The sequence below is a fragment of the Argopecten irradians genome, chromosome 15 (genome assembly GCF_041381155.1).
Source record: "Argopecten irradians isolate NY chromosome 15, Ai_NY, whole genome shotgun sequence".
Lineage (NCBI taxonomy): Eukaryota > Metazoa > Mollusca > Bivalvia > Pectinida > Pectinidae > Argopecten > Argopecten irradians.
The window spans coordinates 23216547-23240004 of NC_091148.1; the positions used below are offsets into that span (position 1 = coordinate 23216547).

Genomic DNA, 23458 nt, shown 5'->3' on the forward strand with positions numbered 1-23458 from the left:
AGAAAATGAAGATGAATGTGAATGTAAAACAGATTGCAGTAAGATTGTGTCTTGATGCTACATTACAGTGATATCAGTTTGTCATTTCTCCCAAAGCATTTAAAACTGCCAAGATCCTACTGCAGCTTATGAGAGTTTGTCACCTTCAAAAAATTACCAAGGCCTCAACCTCTTCCTTCCATAATAACCACACTAATAGTTTCTGTAGCCTGCATCTCTGAGATATCTGTGTGTTTGTGTGATAGAGGGAGTTTAGTTTGACTGATTATTGGGACTAATTCATGTACCACGTGATACCCGATAACGTTTGTGTGGGACTAGTATATCCAGTGGTGATGGAACATGAATCTTTGTAATCTTCAGGCTGAAATGACGTTGGCGCGGGATGTTATCTTGTAACATCATTCCATCACCAATAGAAACAATTGTCCCTACCAAATGTTATCGAGTAATTCACGTGGTATGTGAATTATTCCCATCAACTTTTAACATTAAAGACCTTATAAAAAACTATTACTACTGTTCTATCTACTTGATTCTGCCTTGTCTATTTCTTCTTTTATCACTATAGCACAGTATTATTTAGGTTAGAGTTCCAGGATGTGTTCTCTTTTACATTTCATCTTTAATTAACACTTCATTCAAGGACAACTTGGATTGATAGGGAGAGAAAGCTACAGAAAAACTGCTGTTATTTGGGTTTTCTTAATAACAGAAAAATGTATGAAAGTTACCGGTAATAGATTTCATACCTTTTACCGTTAATTGATGAAAAAACAAGACAATTCAAAGAAAAAAACAAAGGGATGACTATTTCTAAAAAAAATGTTTAAAGAAATCCTTGACAAGTTGATCTTATCTGTGTGTACTTACTTTGTACTCATCAGTTGATATTTATGCTTGATTCTTTTCAAAGAATTGTACTTAAAATATAAAACTTCAAAGACAATACTTAATTTTTTTACTTCTGTAATTACATAGTATTTATAATACAGTTGTGTATATCTTTTTGGTATATTCACATTACATGTTAACTATCTATATACCTCGGTTACATTATTTTACATAATATACAGTGGAGCTCGGTTAATACGAACTCGAAGGGACCGAGATAAAACTTCGAGTTATCCGAGTGTTCGAATTAAACAAGTTATCATGTCTTCTGACGATCTCTTTACTTGGTAAAGATAGACAAGTTCCATGTCGTAAAATGATGTGAACAAGAGATATGTCAAAATCGCCGATGGTAGTTGCAAAATTATAACAATAATACCTAGATATGTAATTTAAAATGCTGTTCTACGGCAGATTTATGAAAAAGAAAAACGGCATTTTCGGCGAACTCGTTGTCCACAAAATCTCATTTCGGGTTAAAAGAACATTTTATGTATGAATTTTGTCATTCGGACTCAAATTTTACTTCGTATTATCTGAGTTCTTCGAGTTTTCCGAATTCAAATTATCCAAGTTCTTTAAACAATGATAAAGAGGGAATTCGGACGGGACCGGCAAAGTACTTTGTATTAAGCCGGGTTGTCGAATTATCCGAGTTCGTATCAACCAAGTTCCACTGTACTGTTTAGCTAGTTATTTATGCTGGTCAATATTTTTTGCAATTTTAACTGAAAAAGAGAAAATTAAATTTCAGAATTTCAAAGTCTATATGATTCAAACATTTCTCAATATTTCATAGATCAAATTGTTGAAATAATTCTATTTTACTGTGAAATCTCAAAAATATCCTGGTAAAATAACGGGATGTACTGTAATCTTCAATGTATACTTAGGTGTGGATACAATTACCAGACAGTGACTTTCAGATGAAATTTAGATCAAACTCTCACGTCGAGCTGTTTTATTGAACACAACTTGATGAATGAGTGAAAGTAAAATGTGATATCACTACAGCTGTTACCTCTAGGTATTGACGTACAGGTATTGGTGGTGTTTTGTTTACATATACATGTAGTGACAAACATTTTTTGCATACTTAAACACAGAGAGAAATCTTGATTCACAAATCTTAGTATAAACAACACTTGATTCACAAATCTTAATATTTGTGTATTTGTGTACCAAAGATGATGAGATGGGATATTAAAGATGAAATGACATCTGTCGCATCACATCCTGACCTATGCTACTGTGATATTCTGTCTTTGCATATTACAGAGTTAGCTCCCTTGCAGGTAGGTAGCGATTGTTACATCATTATTTTGTGAGTGCAATTCACGTCAGTAATCTACAAATTGTATGACGTAATGATCGCAAACATGTGACGTCACAATTCACAATAGATACCTACATGCAAGGGTAGATAACTCTGAAATATACAGAATATATAGATGGGGGCATTGGTGTCTATCTAGTTTATTCATAATACAACTAGCTGTTACTTGTCATTCTGTCTTAAGTCTTGTTCTTTTCAGAAAACATTGAACAGATTAATGTAGTCTCCAAACAGTGCTTCTGAATAGGTTTGAATTAGTACAATAATTAGAGTGGTGCATTCTATTTGATTTAAATTCATGACAGGCAGTATAGATCCCTGTGTTGAAAGGTCAAGGCCACTCAGACATGTTTCCACCTAGGGTAATAGAAAGTCAAGGTCACTCAGATATGTTTATACTAGTTGTTAGGTCAAGGTCACTCAGACTTATTCCCACTGAGGGTAATAGAATGTCAAGGTCACAGAGACATGTTTCTAGTAAGGATAAGGTAAAGGTCACTCAGGCTTATTCCCACTGAGGGTAATGGGATGTCAAGGTCACAGAGACATGTTTCTAGTAAGGATAAGGTAAAGGTCACTCAGGCTTATTCCCACTGAGGGTAATAGAATGTCAAGGTCACAGAGAATGTTTCTAGTAGGATGTAAAGGTCACTCAGGCTTATTCCCACTGAGGGTATGATGTCAAAGTAACTTATTATATAGACTTATTTCCTGTTAATGGAAAAACCTCAGAGAAGAATCAATATTTAAGTTTTCAATTTTAAATTAGGGAAATATAAGATAAATAAGATAAAATAAAAAATATCCACTGATGAAGAGATTCGTTGCAGATATCACAGGACTAACGATTACTTGGGTGAAATGAATGATTTGATCAGTAATTCCGCGGCGTAAGTATAGAGTGTCAAGTTCCATCATGCATGAGGATGAGATACCTGCGGAGTTAGCTGCCCTTGCTGCGTTACATGACTCCAAGCCTATAGTTACCATAAACAGTATATTCTAACTGTAGTCTGTACTAAGTGAAGAAGCATGGCGTTTGACCTATCATCACAATAGTGTTATATCATATATTATCGCGTAAACAATTCTCCATCATCATTTTACTCATATGATTCAAGGTTGTTGAACACCTACAATTTAGACTAAGGGGGTCAAAGAAAAAATGTTCGTTATTGTAAATTAAGTGTATGCACAGAGGTTGTAATTAATTAAGCAGAATGGCAGGTTCTACTGTAAATTTGGTCATTATAGACCCAGCCGAGTTTTTATTACAAAGGGAAGTTAAGTTGCTCAAAAAACAGTTCAATAAGTAATTTGAAATATTGTTTTTACTTGATAATCTGGTAAACAGATACATGATTTGAGTTATTTTACTGCATGCATAGATATTGATTTTTGCTCATTTTTTGGAAATATCAAAATACAGTGGACATGTAGCTGGTAGAAATATTACTGTATACGTTATATTAAAGATATTTATAGATGTATCCTGTATTCCTATATACTGATAAAAGTGAATCACATTTGTAACTTATCAAGAACAGGATGTGCATTTCCTTCTCCTTCCGTGGTTATAAAGACAGTTAGCACTGACTACTGTGTGTTCCTTCCTTACATATATATACATACAATATCTTCTCTAATAAGACATCACAACTTTATACTTGGTTTATCAGACCACATAGTTAAGGTATTTAGAGAACTGTCATACTTTGAAACCTTTCTGTATATTCAGGTGATCAGTGGAATATTGAGGTTAAGGTATTTAGAGAACCGTCATACTTTGAAACCTTTCTGTATATTTAGGTGATAAGTGGAATATTGAGGTTAAGGTATTTAGAGAACCGTCATACTTTGAAACCTTTCTGTATATTTAGGTGATAAGTTGAATATTGAGGTTAAGGTATTTAGAGAACCGTCATACTTTGAAACCTTTCTGTATATTTAGGTGATAAGTGGAATATTGAGGTTAAGGTATTTAGAGAACCGTCATACTTTGAAACCTTTCTGTATATTTAGGTGATAAGTGGAATATTGAGGTTAATGTATTTAGAGAACCGTCATACTTTGAAACCTTTCTGTATATTCAGGTGATCAGTGAAATATTGAGGTTAAGGTATTTAGAGAACCGTCATACTTTGAAACCTTTCTGTATATTTAGGTGATAAGTGGAATATTGAGGTTAAGGTATTTAGAGAACCGTCATACTTTGAAACCTTTCTGTATATTTAGGTGATAAGTGGAATATTGAGGTAAAGATATTTAGAGAACCATCATACTTTGAAACCTTTCTGTATATTTAGGTGATAAGTGGAATATTGAGGTTAAGGTATTAAGAGAACCGTCATACTTTGAAACCTTTCTGTATATTTAGGTGATAAGTGGAATATTGAGGTTAAGGTATTTAGAGAACCGTCATACTTTGAAACCTTTCTGTATATTTAGGTGATAAGTGGAATATTGAGGTAAAGATATTTAGAGAACCGTCATACTTTGAAACCTTTCTGTATATTTAGGTGATAAGTGGAATATTGAGGTTTACGTATTTAGAGAACCGTCATACTTTGAAACCTTTCTGTATATTTAGGTGATAAGTGGAATATTGAGGTTAAGGTATTTAGAGAACCGTCATACTTTGAAACCTTTCTGTATATTTAGGTGATAAGTGGAATATTGAGGTTAAGGTATTTAGAGAACCGTCATACTTTGAAACCTTTCTGTATATTTAGGTGATAAGTGGAATATTGAGGTTAAGGTATTTAGAGAACCGTCATACTTTGAAACCTTTCTGTATATTTAGGTGATAAGTGGAATATTGAGGTTAATGTATTTAGAGAACCGTCATACTTTGAAACCTTTCTGTATATTTAGGTGATAAGTGGAATATTGAGGTTAAGGTATTTAGAGAACCGTCATACTTTGAAACCTTTCTGTATATTTAGGTGATAATGAATATTGAGGTTAAGGTATTTAGAGAACCGTCATACTTTGAAACCTTTCTGTATATATTTAGGTGATAAGTGGAATATTGAGGTTAAGGTATTTAGAGAACCGTCATACTTTGAAACCTTTCTGTATATTTAGGTGATAAGTGGAATATTGAGGTTAAGGTATTTAGAGAACCGTCATACTTTGAAACCTTTCTGTATATTTAGGTGATAAGTGAAATATTGAGGTTAAGGTATTTAGAGAACCGTCATACTTTGAAACCTTTCTGTATATTTAGGTGATAAGTGGAATATTGAGGTTAAGGTATTTAGAGAACCGTCATACTTTGAAACCTTTCTGTATATTTAGGTGATAAGTGGAATATTGAGGTTAAGGTATTTAGAGAACAGATCATACTTTGAAACCTTTCTGTATATTTAGGTGATAAGTGGAATATTGAGGTTAAGGTATTTAGAGAACCGTCATACTTTGAAACCTTTCTTGTATATTTAGGTGATAAGTGGAATATTGAGGTTAAGGTATTTAGAGAACAGTCATACTTTGAAACCTTTCTGTATATTTAGGTGATAAGTGGAATATTGAGGTTAAGGTATTTAGAGAACAGTCATACTTTGAAACCTTTCTGTATATTTAGGTGATAAGTGGAATATTGAGGTTAATGTATTTAGAGAACCGTTCATAGCTTTGAAACCTTTCTGTATATTTAGGTGATAAGTGGAATATTGAGGTTAAGGTATTAGAGAACCGTCATACTTTGAAAACCTTTCTGTATATTTAGGTGATAAGTGGAATATTGAGGTTAAGGTATTTTTTAGAGAACCGTCATACTTTGAAACCTTTCTGTATATTTAGGTGATAAGTGGTGGAATATTGAGGTTAAGGTATTTAGAGATAACCGTCATACTTTGAAACCTTTTCTGTATATTTAGGTGATAAGAGGAACTATTGAGGTTTAGGTATTTAGAGAACCGTCATACTTTTGGAAACCTTTCTGTATATTTTAGGTGATAAGTGGAATATTTGAGGTTAAGGTATTTAGAGAACCGTCATACTTTGAAACAACTTTCTGTATATTTAGGTGATAAGTGGAATATTGAGGTTTAAGTATTTAGTAGAACCTGTCATACTTTGAAACCTTTCTGTATATTTAGGATGATATGTTGGAATCTGTATTGAGGTAAGGTATTTAGAGACCCTCATACTTTGAACCTTTCTATTATATTTAGGTGAAGAAGTTGAATATTGAGGTTAAGGATATTTAGAATAGAACCGTCATACTTTGAAACCTTTCTGTATATTTAGGTTAAGATAGTTGGAACTATTGAGGTTAAGGTATTAAGAGAACCGGTCATACTTTGAAACCTTTCTGTATATTTTAGGTTGATTAAGGTGATAAATATTGAGGTGTAAGGTTATTTAGGGAAGAGATGAACCGTCAATACTTTGAAACCTTTCTGTATATTTAGGTGATAAGTGGAATATTGAGGTCTTGAGGTATTAGAGAACCGTCATACTTTGAAACCTTTCTGTATATTTAGGTGATAAGTGGAATATTGAGGTTCAAAGGTATTTAGAGAAACCGTCATACTTTGAAACCTTTCTGTATATTTAGGTGATAAGTGGTAATATTGAGGTTAAGGTATTTAGAGAACCGTCATACTTTGAAACCTTTTCTGTATATTTAGGTGATAAGTGGAATATTGAGGTTAAGGTATTTAGAGAACCGTCATACTTTGAAACCTTTCTGTATATTTAGGTGATTTAAGAAGTGTAATACTTTGAGGTTAAGGTAGGTTTTTAGAGAACCGTCATACTTTTGAAAACCTTTCTGTATATTTAGGTGATAAGTGGAATATTGAGGTTAAGGTATTTAGAGAACCGTCATACTTTGAAACCTTTCTGTATATTTAGGTGATAAGTGGAATATTGAGGTTTACGTATTTAGAGAACCGTCATACTTTAAAGCCTTTCTGTATAAGTGATAAGTGGAATATAGCCATTGAGAATTCAAAAGAGAATTCCAACACGAGAGGATCACTACTTGTTTGATATTTTATTGTCAGGGGATGCTTACTACTAATCTAATAATCCAGTACATCTATATCAACAGTTTTAACAAGTGCCTGTATATACACAGAGATGCCATTTAATATGAAAAGATCAATTGATGTTGTGCTAATTGAGCTGTTAATTAAATCTTCAGAATTTTCTTCTTTTTTTTTTTGAAGCATTTTGTATGTGAAAGTTGTATAAAACATGAGAGAAAAAAAGGAAAGGATTCTTAGTTTAACTTATCAAAACGTATAAAAACTGTTTTACTAACCTTTCAGGCATGGCTGAACAATAAAGTATGGACAATTATTGGTTATCTGTATCATACAGTATTTTACCAAATTAGCGCCCAGGCCGTAAAAAAATTGGAAAAAAATGAAAAAGGTGCTTCTGAATAAGACAAAATTATTACAAACATTTTTGGTCTTTATTTATACTTAGGCAATTAAAATTGAGGTCTCAGAAGGGGAAGGGGCGCTTATTGGGTCGAATACAGTATTTTTTACTTGAAATGTTTGATGGCATTTCAGTTTAATATCCATAGATTGTTCGTAGAGGATTGGTTTTTTTTGCTATGGTCAATGATCTGTTTAGCATTACTGCTGTTGAGAACAGGTTTTGATTGCATAGACTTATACAAGAGTAAATAACTCTGTTAGTAATTAAGACAAGAGTAGATAACTCTGTTAGTAAGATAAGACAAGAGTAGATAACTCTGTTAGTAAGATAAGACAAGAGTAGATAACTCTGTTAGTAAGATAAGACAAGAGTAGATAACTCTGTTAGTAAGTTAAGACAAGAGTAGATAACTCTGTTAGTAAGTTAAGACAAGAGTAGATAACTCTTTTAGTAAGATAAGACAAGAGTAGATAACTCTGTTAGTAAGATAAGACAAGAGTAGATAACTCTGTTAGTAAGTTAAGACAAGAGTAGATAACTCTGTTAGTAAGTTAAGACAAGAGTAGATAACTCTGTTAGTAAGTTAAGACAAGAGTATATAAGTTAGTAAGTTTAGTAGATAACTCTAGATAACACTGTAAGTTTAGTAAGTTAAGACAAGATTAGATAACTCTGTTAGTAAGTTAAGACAAGAGTAGATAACTCTGTTAGTAAGTTAAGGACTAGAGTTAGATAAGTTAGTAGGATAAGTTAAGACAAGAGTAGAGTAAGACAAGAGTAGAGTAACTATGCATGACTTAGATTAACTCGTTGAGTATGTTTTAAGAAAGAGTCAGATTATTTCACTTTGGTCTGTTTTGACAAGTGTATATATGACTTAAAGTGTATGGTACTGTATTAACATTCATTTTACTCTGTTTGATATATGACTTAAAGTGTATGATAGATTACATCATTTACTCTGTTTGATATATGACTTAAAGTGTGATTAGATTACATCATACTCTGTTTGATATATGACTTCATCAGTGTTTAGAAAACATCTCTGTTTGATATATGACTTCTTAAAGTGTATGATAGATTACAGTCATTTACTCTGTTTGATATATGACTTAAAGTGTATGATAGATTACATCATTTACTCTGTTTGATATATGACTTAAAGTGTATGATTAGATTACATCATTTACTCATGTTTGATATATGACTTAAAGTGTATGATAGATTACATCATTTACTCTGTTTGATATAATGACTTAAAAGTGTATGATGAGATTACAATCATGTACTCTCTGTTATGATATATGACTTAAAGTGTATGATAGATTATCATTTACTCTTTTGATATTATTTTTAAATTGTATTAGATTACATTCATTGACTCTGTTTGACTAATATGTTTAAATGTTGATATTTGTGTTTGATTATAGACAGACTGTATCCTTACATAGCATCTGTGCACAATATATTCACAAATGTGTAATAAATGTACTTTATTGAAAATGACTCTTTTTTGTGTATTTACAGTTATCAGAAGACTTCTTCTGCAGTGAAGACGGCGTCTGAGAAAACAAATGCAGTTGTGTCTTCCTTTGGTGCTTCCGTCTCGAAAAAATTAGGTGATTTAAGGTAAGATTGCAGATTACATCATTTACTCTGTTTGATATATGACTTAAAGTGTATGATAGATTACATCATTTACTCTGTTTGATATATGACTTAAAGTGTATGATAGATTACATCATTTACTCTGTTTGATATATGACTTAAAGTGTATGATAGATTACATCATTTACTCTGTTTGATATATGACTTAAAGTGTATGATAGATTACATCATTTACTCTGTTTGATATATGACTTAAAGTGTATGATAGATTACATCATTTACTCTGTTTGATATATGACTTAAAAGTGTATGATAAGGGAAACTGATCTCCTTTTTAGCCCATTATCTCTGTTTGATATATGACTTAAAGTGTATAGATTTACATCATTTACTCTGTTTGATATATGACTTAAAGTGTATGATAGATTACATCATTTACTCTGTTTGATATATGACTTAAAGTGTATGATAGATTACATCATTTACTCTGTTTGATATATGACTTAAAGTGTATGATAGATTACATCATTTACTCTGTTTGATATATGACTTAAAGTGTATGATAGATTACATCATTTACTCTGTTTGATATATGACTTAAAGTATGAAAGATTACATCATTTACTCTGTTTGATATATGACTTAAATATGATAGATTACATCATTTACTCTGTTTGATAAATATATGATAGATTATCAACTCTGTTTGTATGACTTAGTGTAGATTACATCATTTACTCTGTTTGATATATGACTTAAAGTGTATGATGATCATTTACTCTGTTTGATATATGACTTAAAGTGTATGATAGATTACATCATTTACTCTGTTTTGATATATGACTTAAAGTGTATGATAGATTACATCATTTACTCTGTTTGATATATGACTTAAAGTGTATGATAGATTACATCATTTACTCTGTTTGATATATGACTTAAAGTGTATGATAGATTACATCATTTACTCTGTTTGATATATGACTTAAAGTGTATGATAGATTACATCATTTACTCTGTTTGATATATATGACTTAAAGTGTATGATAGATTACATCATTTACTCTGTTTGATATATGACTTAAAGTGTATGGATAGATTACATCATTTACTCTGTTTGATATATGACTTAAGTGTATGATAGATTACAATTTACTCTGTTTGATATATGACTTAATAGATTATACATCATTTACTCTGTTTGTATATATGACTTAAAGTGTGATGATTTAATCTGTTTGATATATGGACATTCATTTTACTCTGACTTTAATTGGTATGATAGATTACATCATATTACTCTGTTTGATATATGACTTAAAGTGTATGATAGATTTACATCATTTACTCTCTGTTCTGATATATGAACTTTTAGTGTCTGATAGATTACGATCATTTTCTCTGTTTGATATTTGACTTAAAGTGTATGATGTTTCACATCATTTACTCTGTTTGATATATGACTTTAAAATTAAAGTGTATCTTGATCAATGAAGGTTACCAAAGCTTTGTTTAAATGGATGAATAACCTTATCTGTTGGTGTATACAGTCAAAATGAGGAAATGTTCAAAAGGGCTTCTCTAAAATCATGTTTAAACAAATTGCTCCAAATTTCAGAATACAGTTACTATACTGGCTCCAAGATTTTCTCTTGTTTAAAAATTGGACAAATACCAATGCAAATTCTGGACTCAAAAATGATCTAACTAATAAAGATGACTCAAAGCATTACACTTATCCAATCTGTTTTGATATTGAAAAAGTATTAATACATAAATTTGATTTTATCCAGTCATCTTGACCCATTAAGGATTTAGGATGATGATATTGAATTCAAAGACTTATCAATCAAAGATGACATTACCAGAATTTATCCATGCGCCGTCCAATCAAAGTGACTTTACAGAATTTACTTATCCATCAAAGATGACATTGAATTTATCCAATCAAAGGTGACCAGAATTTTAGACTTATCCAAATTTGACTTTACAGAATTTAAAGGTAATCTAGATGACTTTACAGAATTTACAATCTTCAATCAAAGATGACTTTACAGAATTGCACACTTTGTCAAAGATGACTTTACATGAATTTGATCATCAAAGGTGACATTTAAGAATTTTTTTTATCCAGAATTCTTCGGGATGATTCCGAAATCCAAGATGGCCACAGCTTGACTTTACAGAATTTTGAACCAAATCCCATTTTGAACAGAATTTTATCTCAATCAAAGTTTACAGTGCAGAATTTTTAATCCTAAATCAAACTTGCATATGAAATGATTGATCCAATCAAAATGACTTTACAGAATTTTTTCCAATCAAAGATGACATTTCCGAAAATCAAAGATGGCCGCCACAGGTCAATCTTGAAAAACAGAATTTACACTTTTTGAACTTCTTCTCAAGTTTCTACCAGTGCGATTTGGCTGAGACTTTGCACATATTTATCCAATGAAATGACTTTCCCAGAAAAGTATGACAGAATTTCGGACTTCGATCAGATGAAATCCAAGATGGCCGCCACAGCAGCCATTTAATACATTTTGAACTTCTTCTCAAGATGCTTTACACAGTGCGATTTCCAATCAAACTTGACATTACAGAATGACTTATCCTGACATGGTTCCGACAAAGTGACTTTACAGAATTTTTATCCAATCAAAGATCCGAAATCAAGATGACATTACAGAATTTTTATCCAATCAAACATGACTTTACAGAATTTAGACTTATCCAATCAAAGATGAAACAGACATTTTTGAATCCTTCTCAAGTGACTTTACAGAATTTAGACTTATTTGGCAATGAAAGATGAAATTGATTATCCAATCATGGTTGACTTTACAGAATTTAGACTTATCCATCAAAGTGTTACAGTTATTTTTCGGGTCGATCCGAAACTTTACAGAATTTAGCCACTTATCCAATCAAAGATGAATTACAGAATTACACATTTTGACTTTTCAGAATTTAAGACTTTCTAATCAGATTTGGCTGAGACTTGTATGAAATGATCCTGACATGGTTGACGACAGAATTTGTTATTTTTCCAATCAAAGATGACTTTACAGAAATCAATCAAAGATGGACTTTACAGAATTTTGACTTATCCAATCAAAGATGACTTTACAGACTACTATCCAATCAAAGATGACTTTACTGAGAATTTGACTTATCCAATCAAAGATGACTTTACAGAATTTATCCAACAAAAGTGACATTACAGAATTTTTATCCAATCAAAGGTGACTTTACGATCCAATCAAAGAAACATTACATTTATGGCTGCCACAGAATCACTTATCCAAAAGACATTTTGAACTTATCTCAATCAAAGTGACTTTACAGAATTTAGATTTATCCAATCAAAGATGACTTTACAGAATTACATGAAATTTACAGAATTACTTATCCTGATGACTTTACAGAATTTACACTTATCCAATCAAAGATGACTTTACAGAATTTATCCAATCAATGGTGCCACAGCCGCCATCTTGAACAGACATTTTGAACTTATCCAATCAAAGATGTACATTACAGAATTTATCCAATCAAAGGTGACTTTACAGAATTTAGACTTATCCAATCAAAGATGACATTACAGAATTTATCCAATCAAAGGTGACTTTACAGAATTTACACTTATCCAATCAAAGATGATCCAATCATCAAAGATGACATTACAGAATTTTATCCAATCAATTTTGACTGACTTACAAATTTAGATTTATCCAATCAAAGATTATCCATTACAGAATTGACATCCAATCAAAGTGACTTTACAGAATTTAGACTTATCGAAATCAAAGATGACTTTACAGAATTAACACTTATCTAATCATAGATGACTTTACAGAATTTACACTTATCCAATCAAAGATGACTTTACAGAATTAACACTTATCTAATCATAGATGACTTTACAGAATTTACACTTATCCAATCAAAGGTGACTTTACAGAATTTAGACTTATCCAATCAAAGAATTCAGACTTATCCAATCAAAGATGACATTTACAGAATTAAGACTTGATGATATTCAGAATTAAGATTTATCAAATCATTACAGATCCAATCAAAGATTACTTTACAGAATTTAGACTTATACAGAATTTATCAATCGCAAAGATGACTTTACAGACATTTATACCTTAATCAAAGATGGACTTTACAGAATTCAGATCCAAATCAAAGATGACATTACAGAATTAAGACTTGATGATATTACAGAATTAAGATTTATCCAATCAAAGATGACATTACAGAATTTATCCAATCAAAGATTACAAGAATTAAGACTTATCCAATCAAAGATGACTTTACAGAATTAACACTTATCCAATCAAAGATGACTTTACAGAATTTACACTTATCCAATCAAAGATGACTTTACAGAATTTACACTTATCCAATCAAAGATGACTTTACAGAATTTAGACTTATCCAATCAAAGATGACATTACAGAATTTATCCAATCAAAGGTGACTTTACAGAATTTAGACTTATCCAATCAAAGATGACTTTACAGAATTAACACTTATCTAATCAAAGATGACTTTACAGAATTTACACTTATCCAATCAAAGATGACTTTACAGAATTAACACTTATCTAATCATAGATGATTTTACAGAATTTACACTTATCCAATCATAGATGGCTTAACAGAAAATAATATCATTTTTGATTGGGTTAGCAAATACTAAGTAATTTAAGACTGTTTCATAATCATTGCCCTGGTAGTCAGAAAAACTATAAACATAATAAGTCACAATTGTTGGTAATCGTATCCTTGCTATTTATTGAGAAATTGGTGTTCATGAGTTGTAAATGCTTACAATGTAATTGTTGCTCTTATTTCAGTTTGTTTTGCTTTGAAATATAAACATTTTGTATTCGTTAGTTCTGTTTTACAGAAATTGAAAATAACATCACATGACTAGCAACCCAAAATTTAACCTGAAGCTGGCAGTTTTTACTGAATATTGTAAACATGCATTATGTAACCATGGTATCTTAGAGGAAATCAAATTTTAGAGCTGATAGTGTGAGCCATTTTGCACTAATTCTGTGTATGTCTTTTATAGTACAGTTATTATAATTGGTGCAAATGTGCTCATCTAAAGTTTTGTGCAAAAAAAGTAAGTTCTTTTACAGTATAATACTTGCGCTATAAAGGTTACAGATAATACAAAAATGGTTCATCAATCTGAAAGAAAAAAAATGAAAGTTTCAGTGAGAATTGCCAACCCCCAATCCATAAATGGTATGCAATATGATTATTGTTTCTAATACTAAACTGAATGTTCGTTGTGACGAGTTCCTTGATGAATGGGATTGAATTTGAGAATGTTTGTGTTTGTGTAGACATCTCGATCTATAGGAAATTTAAAAGGACGCCTTGGCATGGTAAGTTGCCGTGTTGTAACGTTGTGGATTTGATGTACGATAGTGCACTACAGTAAGAGAGGAACTATTCCTAGGAAGGCTGATATCAGTCGATGAAGACGTGACCTGCTATTGATGTCGTGATACTGTGGTAGCTTGATGTTGTGTTAATGTAGAAGATTTTCTAATACCATCTTGATGTTGAATTTCATTTAGTTTTGAAGTCAAAATTCTTTTTAGTTTTTACACATCCTGTTTTTTTTGGTAAAATCATGAAAGCTTTAAGCTGATTGTTGTTGTGTGCATGACTATGAAATCTTTTAATTTTTCTAATAAACGAGTTAAACAATAAACTGATGGAATCAGAAAAAAAAACCCTGAGGGTTATCCATAGCTATCTCGTCCTTTAAATTTATGTGGTGTGAAACGCGGGTCTATCTGTTGTAAGAATCAAATCTTCAAGCATATAGCTTATAAAATTTCTTTTCTCCACAATTAAAACAGAAAAAAAAGAACAAATGACTTCAGATGGAACAAAATAATATTTTTGTCTATTAATGTGCAGACTAAAACAAATTGCCTTCTGAATAAACTGATTAGTGTATTGGGGCCGCAGTGGCCGAGTGGTTAAGATATCCAGATGTATCACCACAAGTCCTACACCTCTGGGTTGTGAGTTCAAATCCCATGTGTGGCAGTTGCCAATTACTGACTGCTGGTTGGTCGTTTTTCTCCGGGTACTCCGGCTTTCCTCTACCAACAAACTGGCAAAACCAAAGATAAGTGTTCGTTGGTTTCCCTTTTAAAGGATCATACTGGCATAATGTGGTTTGTCTTTTCCTACCTGTGAGACTTGTAAATACTTACGTATATAGAAAGGGAAATGTCAGCTCGTTGTATAACACATGAAATTTTGGGGAAAAGTATTGTAGTCTATGAATTCCTTACTCCACAGCAACACAATTCCAGCCATTTAAAGCCTCGTAAGTCTTTGTATCAATCAAATATATAAAAATCTTTAATTGAAATTCTCTATGCATGACATTTCAATATTCATTGTATTTGATAAACAGTTATTGTAGAAAGATTTGTACCTAAATATCCTACATCATAAGGCGTATTTGTATTACATGTATTTGTAAATGCATTATAATTGAATCTGACTATAGTATTTGCCTGGTTGAGAGGAAATCTGTTGTTATATATATAATATATATATTATCTGGTCTACAAGATATCTGGAGAGATCATACTTATGGTCTAAGGGGAGATAAGCTAATTGCGGAATTGTCCATTTTCACTTTTAGTTTTTATCAAAATCTGGAGATTCTTACCGGAAGTGATGTATTGATGTATAATTAGAATGTAATATAAAAATGGAGGAACATAACAGAGACATTGATCATTATTCCCCAAACAAGAACTACAACACTGTATCCCCTTATTATCACAAAAAATAAGTGTATCTGTATTGTAACAGTATCTTCCTTACAACATAAAATCATATGAATCCTTACTTTGCAAAGTGTTCTACATTAAAAATCTGTGTTTTTCTTTTGCATGGTTTGAACATCAGTGTGCTTCATTTGAATTGCAAAATGTTTAAACTTTATATAAATGATTGGTAGTTATTGTTTTTTTTTAAATATTAGAAAAAGACTAACCTTGTATTCAGAGTATTATATAACTGAAGTTTATATAACTGGCTGAAAGATATAAAAAAAAAAATTAGATTGAAGTAATCTGTGTATCTGTCTGCTATAAAAGAGGTGAAATTGTGCTAAGATGTGACGACTTTGTTGCTACCGAGACAAATTGTGCGATGTCATATTTTAATCATGCCATCATTTTTACAAGGGACGACACAATAGTGATTTAAGCATAAACTATTTTCCAATGGAGAATAACTTCCGAGGTAACACGCTCCACAGGATATGTAGATAGCTAACGCGATCCACAGGATATGTAGATAGCTAACGCGATCCACAGGATATGTAGATAGCTAACGCGATCCACAGGATATGTAGATAGCTAACGCGATCCACAGGATATGTAGATAGCTAACGCGATCCACAGGATATGTAGATAGCTTCTGCTATTCATAGCAGCTATGAAAATTAGAAAAATACATTCAATCTGTATGTGTTTTGTTGTAGGCCAAGGTGACGGGCAGTAAGTCAGAGGGAAGTTTCGAGGAAGCATTACAAAGTGAAAAAGCCAAAGAGGAGGGTGCCAACGGAACTACAACACCCGAAGCAAAGTCGTTACCGGAGGAAAAGGTTCCACTATGATCCATAAAACATTCGTAAAAGTGGACTTCACGATGAGAAATGTGCCGATCAAAAGCTTGGTGTGAAATCTGTATCTTGTGAAAGCTTTCACAGCAAAATCTGCATCACCAATGAGTTTGTGGTGTGAAATCTTGATCACAAGGAAGCTTTTAACATGACAAACATTTCTACTGTACTCACCGTGTCCAACCGTACTTTGGAGATTGCGGTTGAAGTAACACAGAGTTTGCGGTTATCACCGGAAGGTGATGGAAAATTGAGAGGGTAGGTCCACGAAATTGTCAAATAACGAAATTCTAGAGAATCTATCAAAAAACTGAGTCGCTCACGGATTGTAGCACACATTGAAGAATTCAAGGCCTGTTTCGCATATTGTCGATGTTTTTTGTGGAGTTCAAACACTCCACGACAAAAATTGAAATCGGATTTTTTTGTAAACAAATCAAAATTTCATAATGTTTTAAGCCATATTATTTTATATAAACACTTTCCATTTGTGTGTTGATGTTCTAAAAACACCCCGACTGAATGACATTTGTTTATGTCAAGAAATTTCCGTGAAATACTGAATTGAATTTTTGAAGGATGAGGTTGCGGTTGCATAAAGTAAAAAATGGGGGTTGCGGTTTTTGGTCATTCAATAGCTATAATGGGCGGATGATATTTGCCATTTTCCATGACCTCAGAGTGTTTCTGAGATGTTTGCGTTTAATGTTATTATCACTAAGACAATCAATTAAGTTTTCGTTCCGTATTGATCAGTTTTAATATTAGCAATGGTATGTATATGTAAGAATGGTATGTCAGCTTTAACTCTTCATTTGTTATTATAAAACTGTGTAGCAACAAACAGGAAAATTATATAAAATTATCATGAAGATCATGAAGCATTTTTCACCCCACGAAACACACCCGTACCCGTTATAAAAATACATGATGTGTATTGTGTTACTCTGTAGTCTTCGTAATAAGAGTAGGCCCTAGTAGCCGCTACAGAGACGCCTACTGCTACTGGCGATTGATAACGCAGTAAATAAATAAAAGTAAATAAAAAAATAAATAAAGATTGAATTGACCTTTGATAATCGAATGATTCTTATAGTCTCATAGTCTTAAGAGTCTCTTTAGATGTATCCGCCATAGTCTCTGCAATGAAATAAATATAAAAATTAAAAAAAACCATTTGAATCAACGTCAACATACCTTAACAACACTTGAATCATTGCTAAAAACGATGTAAAAAAGATACACAGTTGACTGGCACCTAATTGTAAATAATTTAGTAATCGAAGTCGAAAAGGGGGATAAGCTGCACCAGATGGTATCATTTCGTCCATTTAGGACTCATCTGACAATCCGCACTCATAAAACCTACTTTATCCCAACCGCAACAATCAATGACGTTACTATTTTACTTTACATTTTCCGCAACCACGAAAAACTACTTTATGTCAACCGCAATAATGACGTTACTTTTACCGACACATTTTCAAAATCGTATCTCTCAATCATCCGGTATTAGATTTAGAAAATCTTTTGAGAGGCTGTTTACAAGGGTTCGAAATTATAATATAATCAGTTGATATTGGTCTAGACTCGATTTGTAAAGCAGCATGAGATCATGAACTTGACAATTGGCGAAAAGTGGCAAAAATTATGCACTGTACGTAGGTGTTTGAAATACTGGGGCCATACAGAAACAGGTTACCGCTTCCCGATTTTGGATATATGATCTCTGTTCTCCGTGCAAACTTCAGATTTCTCAAAAAAGTTTCCTGATGAGAAATATGACATTTTCTCTTCCGACTTACCTCCGTTTTCCGGCTCATAACCGCAAACTCTGCGTTACTTCAACCGCAATCTCAAAAGTACGGTTGGACACGGTGGTACTAAACATTTGATTCCAAATCTGCATTAGAGGAAAGCTTACAATCTATATTAAGTCAGCATCAGTAGAAAGCTTGTGAGCTATATATATATAGAACATTTCCGGAGTTTCTGACCCTGTTATGTAGCCGTGTCACAGCTTATATGATAAGGGGTCAAAAAGTCCCATCCACGCAAAGTTATGTTTTCTCCTAGTAACAGAATAAAGATATTAATATGGACCTTCTGGTAGTGATCGGTCATTATACTTTTGTTTATTTACTTATTATTGTGTATTGTTATTCATATGTAAAAGTACACAGAAAAGTGAATTTGTGTATGTGTACTATGTGTTTTTGGCTCATAAAAATTATTTTTTGGAAAGAAAAGAAAAATCCAGTCTAGAGATCTTTATTTTCAGTAGATACTGTAAATCTAATTGTTTTGGTGGTAAATATCAGACACAATACTGACATTGGACATGACAAATTGGCTCACACTACATCAATAAGGGTTAATGAAATGAAATTGCTTTTAGATAAATTAGCGAAATGACACTCTAATAAATACTTACATGGTAAATATATACTTCTCATTGCGAACTTGGATTTTTTATATGTATGATCAAATTTTCAAATTATTTCTAAAAAAATGAAAGGGTATATATAAATATAAACATATAATATTTTGTGCTCAAATACCACCAACAGAATATCAATATTTGTTGTAATACTACCTACAATGATGGCCTTACTATTGCGGACATAAATTATAATTGTTATATATGTAGCTAGCTTAAATCACATTGAAATAATTTTACCACCAAAATGTTAAAGTTTACAGTACTCTGCCTACAACATAATTAAGTTCTACAAAACACATTTACTGTAAACAAAGTTGTTTTTGAGTGCAATTTATTTTCACGGCATTTTACCTGTAAAATGCTAAATTAAGTTGCCACAGAAATATTTAAAATTGGTCACTGTATGTTGCTTTATTCAATTACACACAAAGGCAATGGTAACCCTAGAAAAGTTATAAAGTTGAAGCTGGTCAACGATGCTGCATTATTACAGTTCATATAATATTACATCATTTACCCACATTCTTGTCAAGAGTTATCTCCCATACATATTTTGTTTCTTGTTTACGATATAGTACATGTATATAATATCTATATATGATGGAAATCATAGTTTAGATCCTTTAATTGACAGCAATCCCTTTATGTAAGTCTATATGTTGAGAAATGTGATGTGTACATGTACATAAAGAGTATGAAAGCTGTGTTGAAATACTATAAACTAACTTGTTTTCTTGACATTATAATTTCACATTTGCTTGTGTATTTTAATTCTGCAATATTGTCTCATTATGGTTCTAATAATTCTATTTGAATCATTTTTGCAGCAATAAATTTTTGCTTTTTAAAATCACTCATGAAAATCACAAAATTATGAAAATTGTGTGTGAAAGTAAGTTGTTTTTACAGTTTTTTGTAAACAAGTGCTTAATCTGATGTGCTGTTCACTAAATATCTAAATATCTTAACTTGACAGTATACAATTCTATAGAGCTTTCCCCAAAACTTTGCATGTAACAAAATACTCTCTACCAGTACACAAGGATTGGCACATAGTCTTTATATTTATCTCTAACTTATTAAATTTCTAGTCAGCTTGCTTTGCATGAACTAACAGATCATCAGTTACAAAATGTAAAACTGGTCTTGCCTTCAAATTCGGTATAAAAAATTACAAGTATTTCACTTGCCTGTGAACAAGAAATAAAACACTTAACTGTTTATTTAAACTTGTGAGTAAATTTCTGGTATTATATTGGGTATATATCTTATGAAAGTGTTATTTTTTTTCTGCAATATATTACATTTTTATTGCAATAGCACAAGTTTCACACCTTTAGGTACAGTAATTCATTCACCCCTGAAATCCATAATGGACTTGTCTAGTCTTTGATTGGGAAGAGTCTAAATGTGTCTTCAGGGGTGAATGAGTTGAATACAAAATGTATAATTCAATTCTCTTTTATTAACTCTTTCACCCCTATGTAACTTTAGTAGACTCTACCATCCATTGATCTGGATGAGTCCATTATGGCCTACAGTGGTGAAAGGGTTAAAGCAATTAATTAACACCAAAACCTGTATGATTTAGCATCGACTTCATATCGGAGCTCTTTGTAAATATATCTGTACATTACACACATACACAAGACAATAATATATGCTTTAATATTTATATAAAATCTACGATGCAATGCAATGCAAGTAAAACCTTGGTAACTCTCACCATCGTATCCTTAATCTCGTCATATTACCGACATTTATCTGACGCCATTCGCTGAATGGCTTGGAAAAATAAATCTTGTCAATCTTGTTGAGTTTGTGACTACAGTGAAAAGTAAATTTAGAAAAGCCATACAGAGTTAAAATGGGACTACGTTGGTTTTAATATGTTTTTATTCACCTAAAAATATAACAGTTATTTGCTCTTGATAGTATGTACGGTTAAATCTGCCTTAGGGATCACCTCTGTATAAAGACCACCTGCTTAATAAGACCGCTTTATCTTAGGGTCCCAAATGGCCATTTATAACAGAATTTGCCCCATGTATAAATACCACTTGTCTTTAGAGACCTCTTTCTTGTTCCTTGAGTGGTCTTTTGATCTTTACAGACAGGTTTGACTGAATACCTACATATTTTAAGACTATTTGGGCATTGACAGATATAGGAATGGTAGTTTATCAGGGTTTTACTTAAGTTTTCATACCATTTTTGTTTGTGTAAAGTTTGTGTTGTGAAGCTGTGTGTGGATGGTGAGATCATTCAGGTTTGATCGGATAATAAATAGACAAGACTTGGTTAACATGTAGCTTTTTGACTACCATAACGTCTAATGGTGAAGGCCTATCAAAGTACTGAATGTACTGATGGTACCATCAAAGTACTGAAGGTACTATCCTGTCAAAGTACTGATGGTACTATCAAAGTACTGAAAGTACTTATCATGTCAAAGTACTGAAGGTACTGTAGGTAGTCAAAGTACTGATGGTACTATAGTACTGAATTATTATCAAAGTACTGAAGGTATTTATCATTAAAATGTCTTGCTGTAAAATTTAAAACATCTTTCATCTTCAAAGTCCAATGGTACTTATGATATTTTTATGTGTTTATAACCACACAAAATTTACATCTTGTCGAATAGGGAAAGATGGGATAGCCAGACTGTATATATGTTTTTTGGTATAACTGACAGTCAAAAGAAGGGTTTCAAAATTTAATTTCTTTGTGGGAAAAAAATAATTTAAAACTAATATTTTAGATTCATCTTTCGAGTGAGAAGAATTCTTGTCGAATAGGGAAAGATGGGATAGCCAGACTGTATGTATGCTTTTTGGTATAACTGACAGCCAAAAGAAGGGTTTCAAAATTTAATTTCTTTGTGGGAAAAAAATAATTTAAAACAAAAATTTTAGATTCATCTTTCGAGTGAGAAGAATTCTTGTTGCCTTGTTAGTCAAGTATGTTGAAATTTCCCTTTCATGAAGTGCTTTTATCAAGAATGAGATGTTTAAACCAAATTTGGTTATTATTATCATTTCAAAATGAAACATTGTTTGTTTTCGTTTTACTTATATCGGCTCTGCTTTAATTTTCGTTTTGGTTTTCCTTATATCGGCTCTGTTTTAATTTTCCTCCAGAGAATGAATTCCTGAGATTAAGATGTATATATCTTACAATTTCACCTTCATCAGTGATAGACATATGAACATAATGTAAATTTTGATTTTTAAAAACATCATTCCAAACTGAAATGTACAGTTAAACCTCTTATCTCAAACAAGTAACTCGTAATTCATATTAATTTTCAATCTAGGCAAAACATTGACTAAACAAAAATCTGACTCCGACTTGAGTGTTCAGATAGCTTTTACAAGAGTCATATTGACTAAATGATAACGAGGTTTGACTGTATATAAACTAAGATGCACATACTTTGTTTCGTACTAAAACAAATAATTTTGATGCTTATTATTGATAGCTTGATGCTTCAATTATTGCATATAAAGTTATGACATTGGCTACCTGTATGTCGAGTACAAAGATGGTGTATGACATTGGCTACCTGTATGTCGGGTACAAAGATGGTGTATGACATTGGCTACCTGTATGTCGGGTACAAAGATGGTGTATGACATTGGCTACCTGTATGTCAGGTACAAAGATGGTGTATATTCTCCCGATACATAGTGTACCTTCCACTGGAAATCATTGTTGACTAATGTTAATACATTGAAAACAAAATAAAAAAATATTTAACATGTCATGTCTTGAATTTTTTTCTCCTTGCACGATTGCAGCCAATCTCTTTTCTGTGACTTACAGATGTACAAGAGGTTGTCTCTTGGAAATCCGCCGCCAGACTACATTGTATTTACTCTGAATACCAAATTCGAACGTCATGAACGCTTTCTTTTTTAAAAGTGCTTGCTCATTACAAAGGTCAATGTCACTGTTGCCAAATATAGCAAATTAGTTTCCACTCATTCATTGGTTTCTCTTCCGCAGAACAAGCTTGTACTTCACGTAGATCTTCCTTACCAAAAGTACTTGGTTGTGATTGCTTTTCAGGTTCAAAG

General features: G+C 31.9%; 1 protein-coding gene across 1 annotated transcript in view; it reads left to right on the forward strand.

Moving 5' to 3' along the window:
- Positions 1–23142, forward strand: part of LOC138308679 (uncharacterized) — a 38162-nt gene extending 15020 nt beyond the window's left edge. The window contains exons 6-9 of the mRNA XM_069249713.1: positions 3061–3120; positions 9161–9262; positions 10860–11004; positions 16793–23142. Coding sequence (XP_069105814.1) covers positions 3061–3120; positions 9161–9262; positions 10860–11004; positions 16793–16927 — 442 coding nt within the window. The 3' untranslated portion in view covers positions 16928–23142. The remainder of the gene's footprint in view (positions 1–3060; positions 3121–9160; positions 9263–10859; positions 11005–16792) is intronic.
- Positions 23143–23458: the final 316 nt, after the last annotated feature.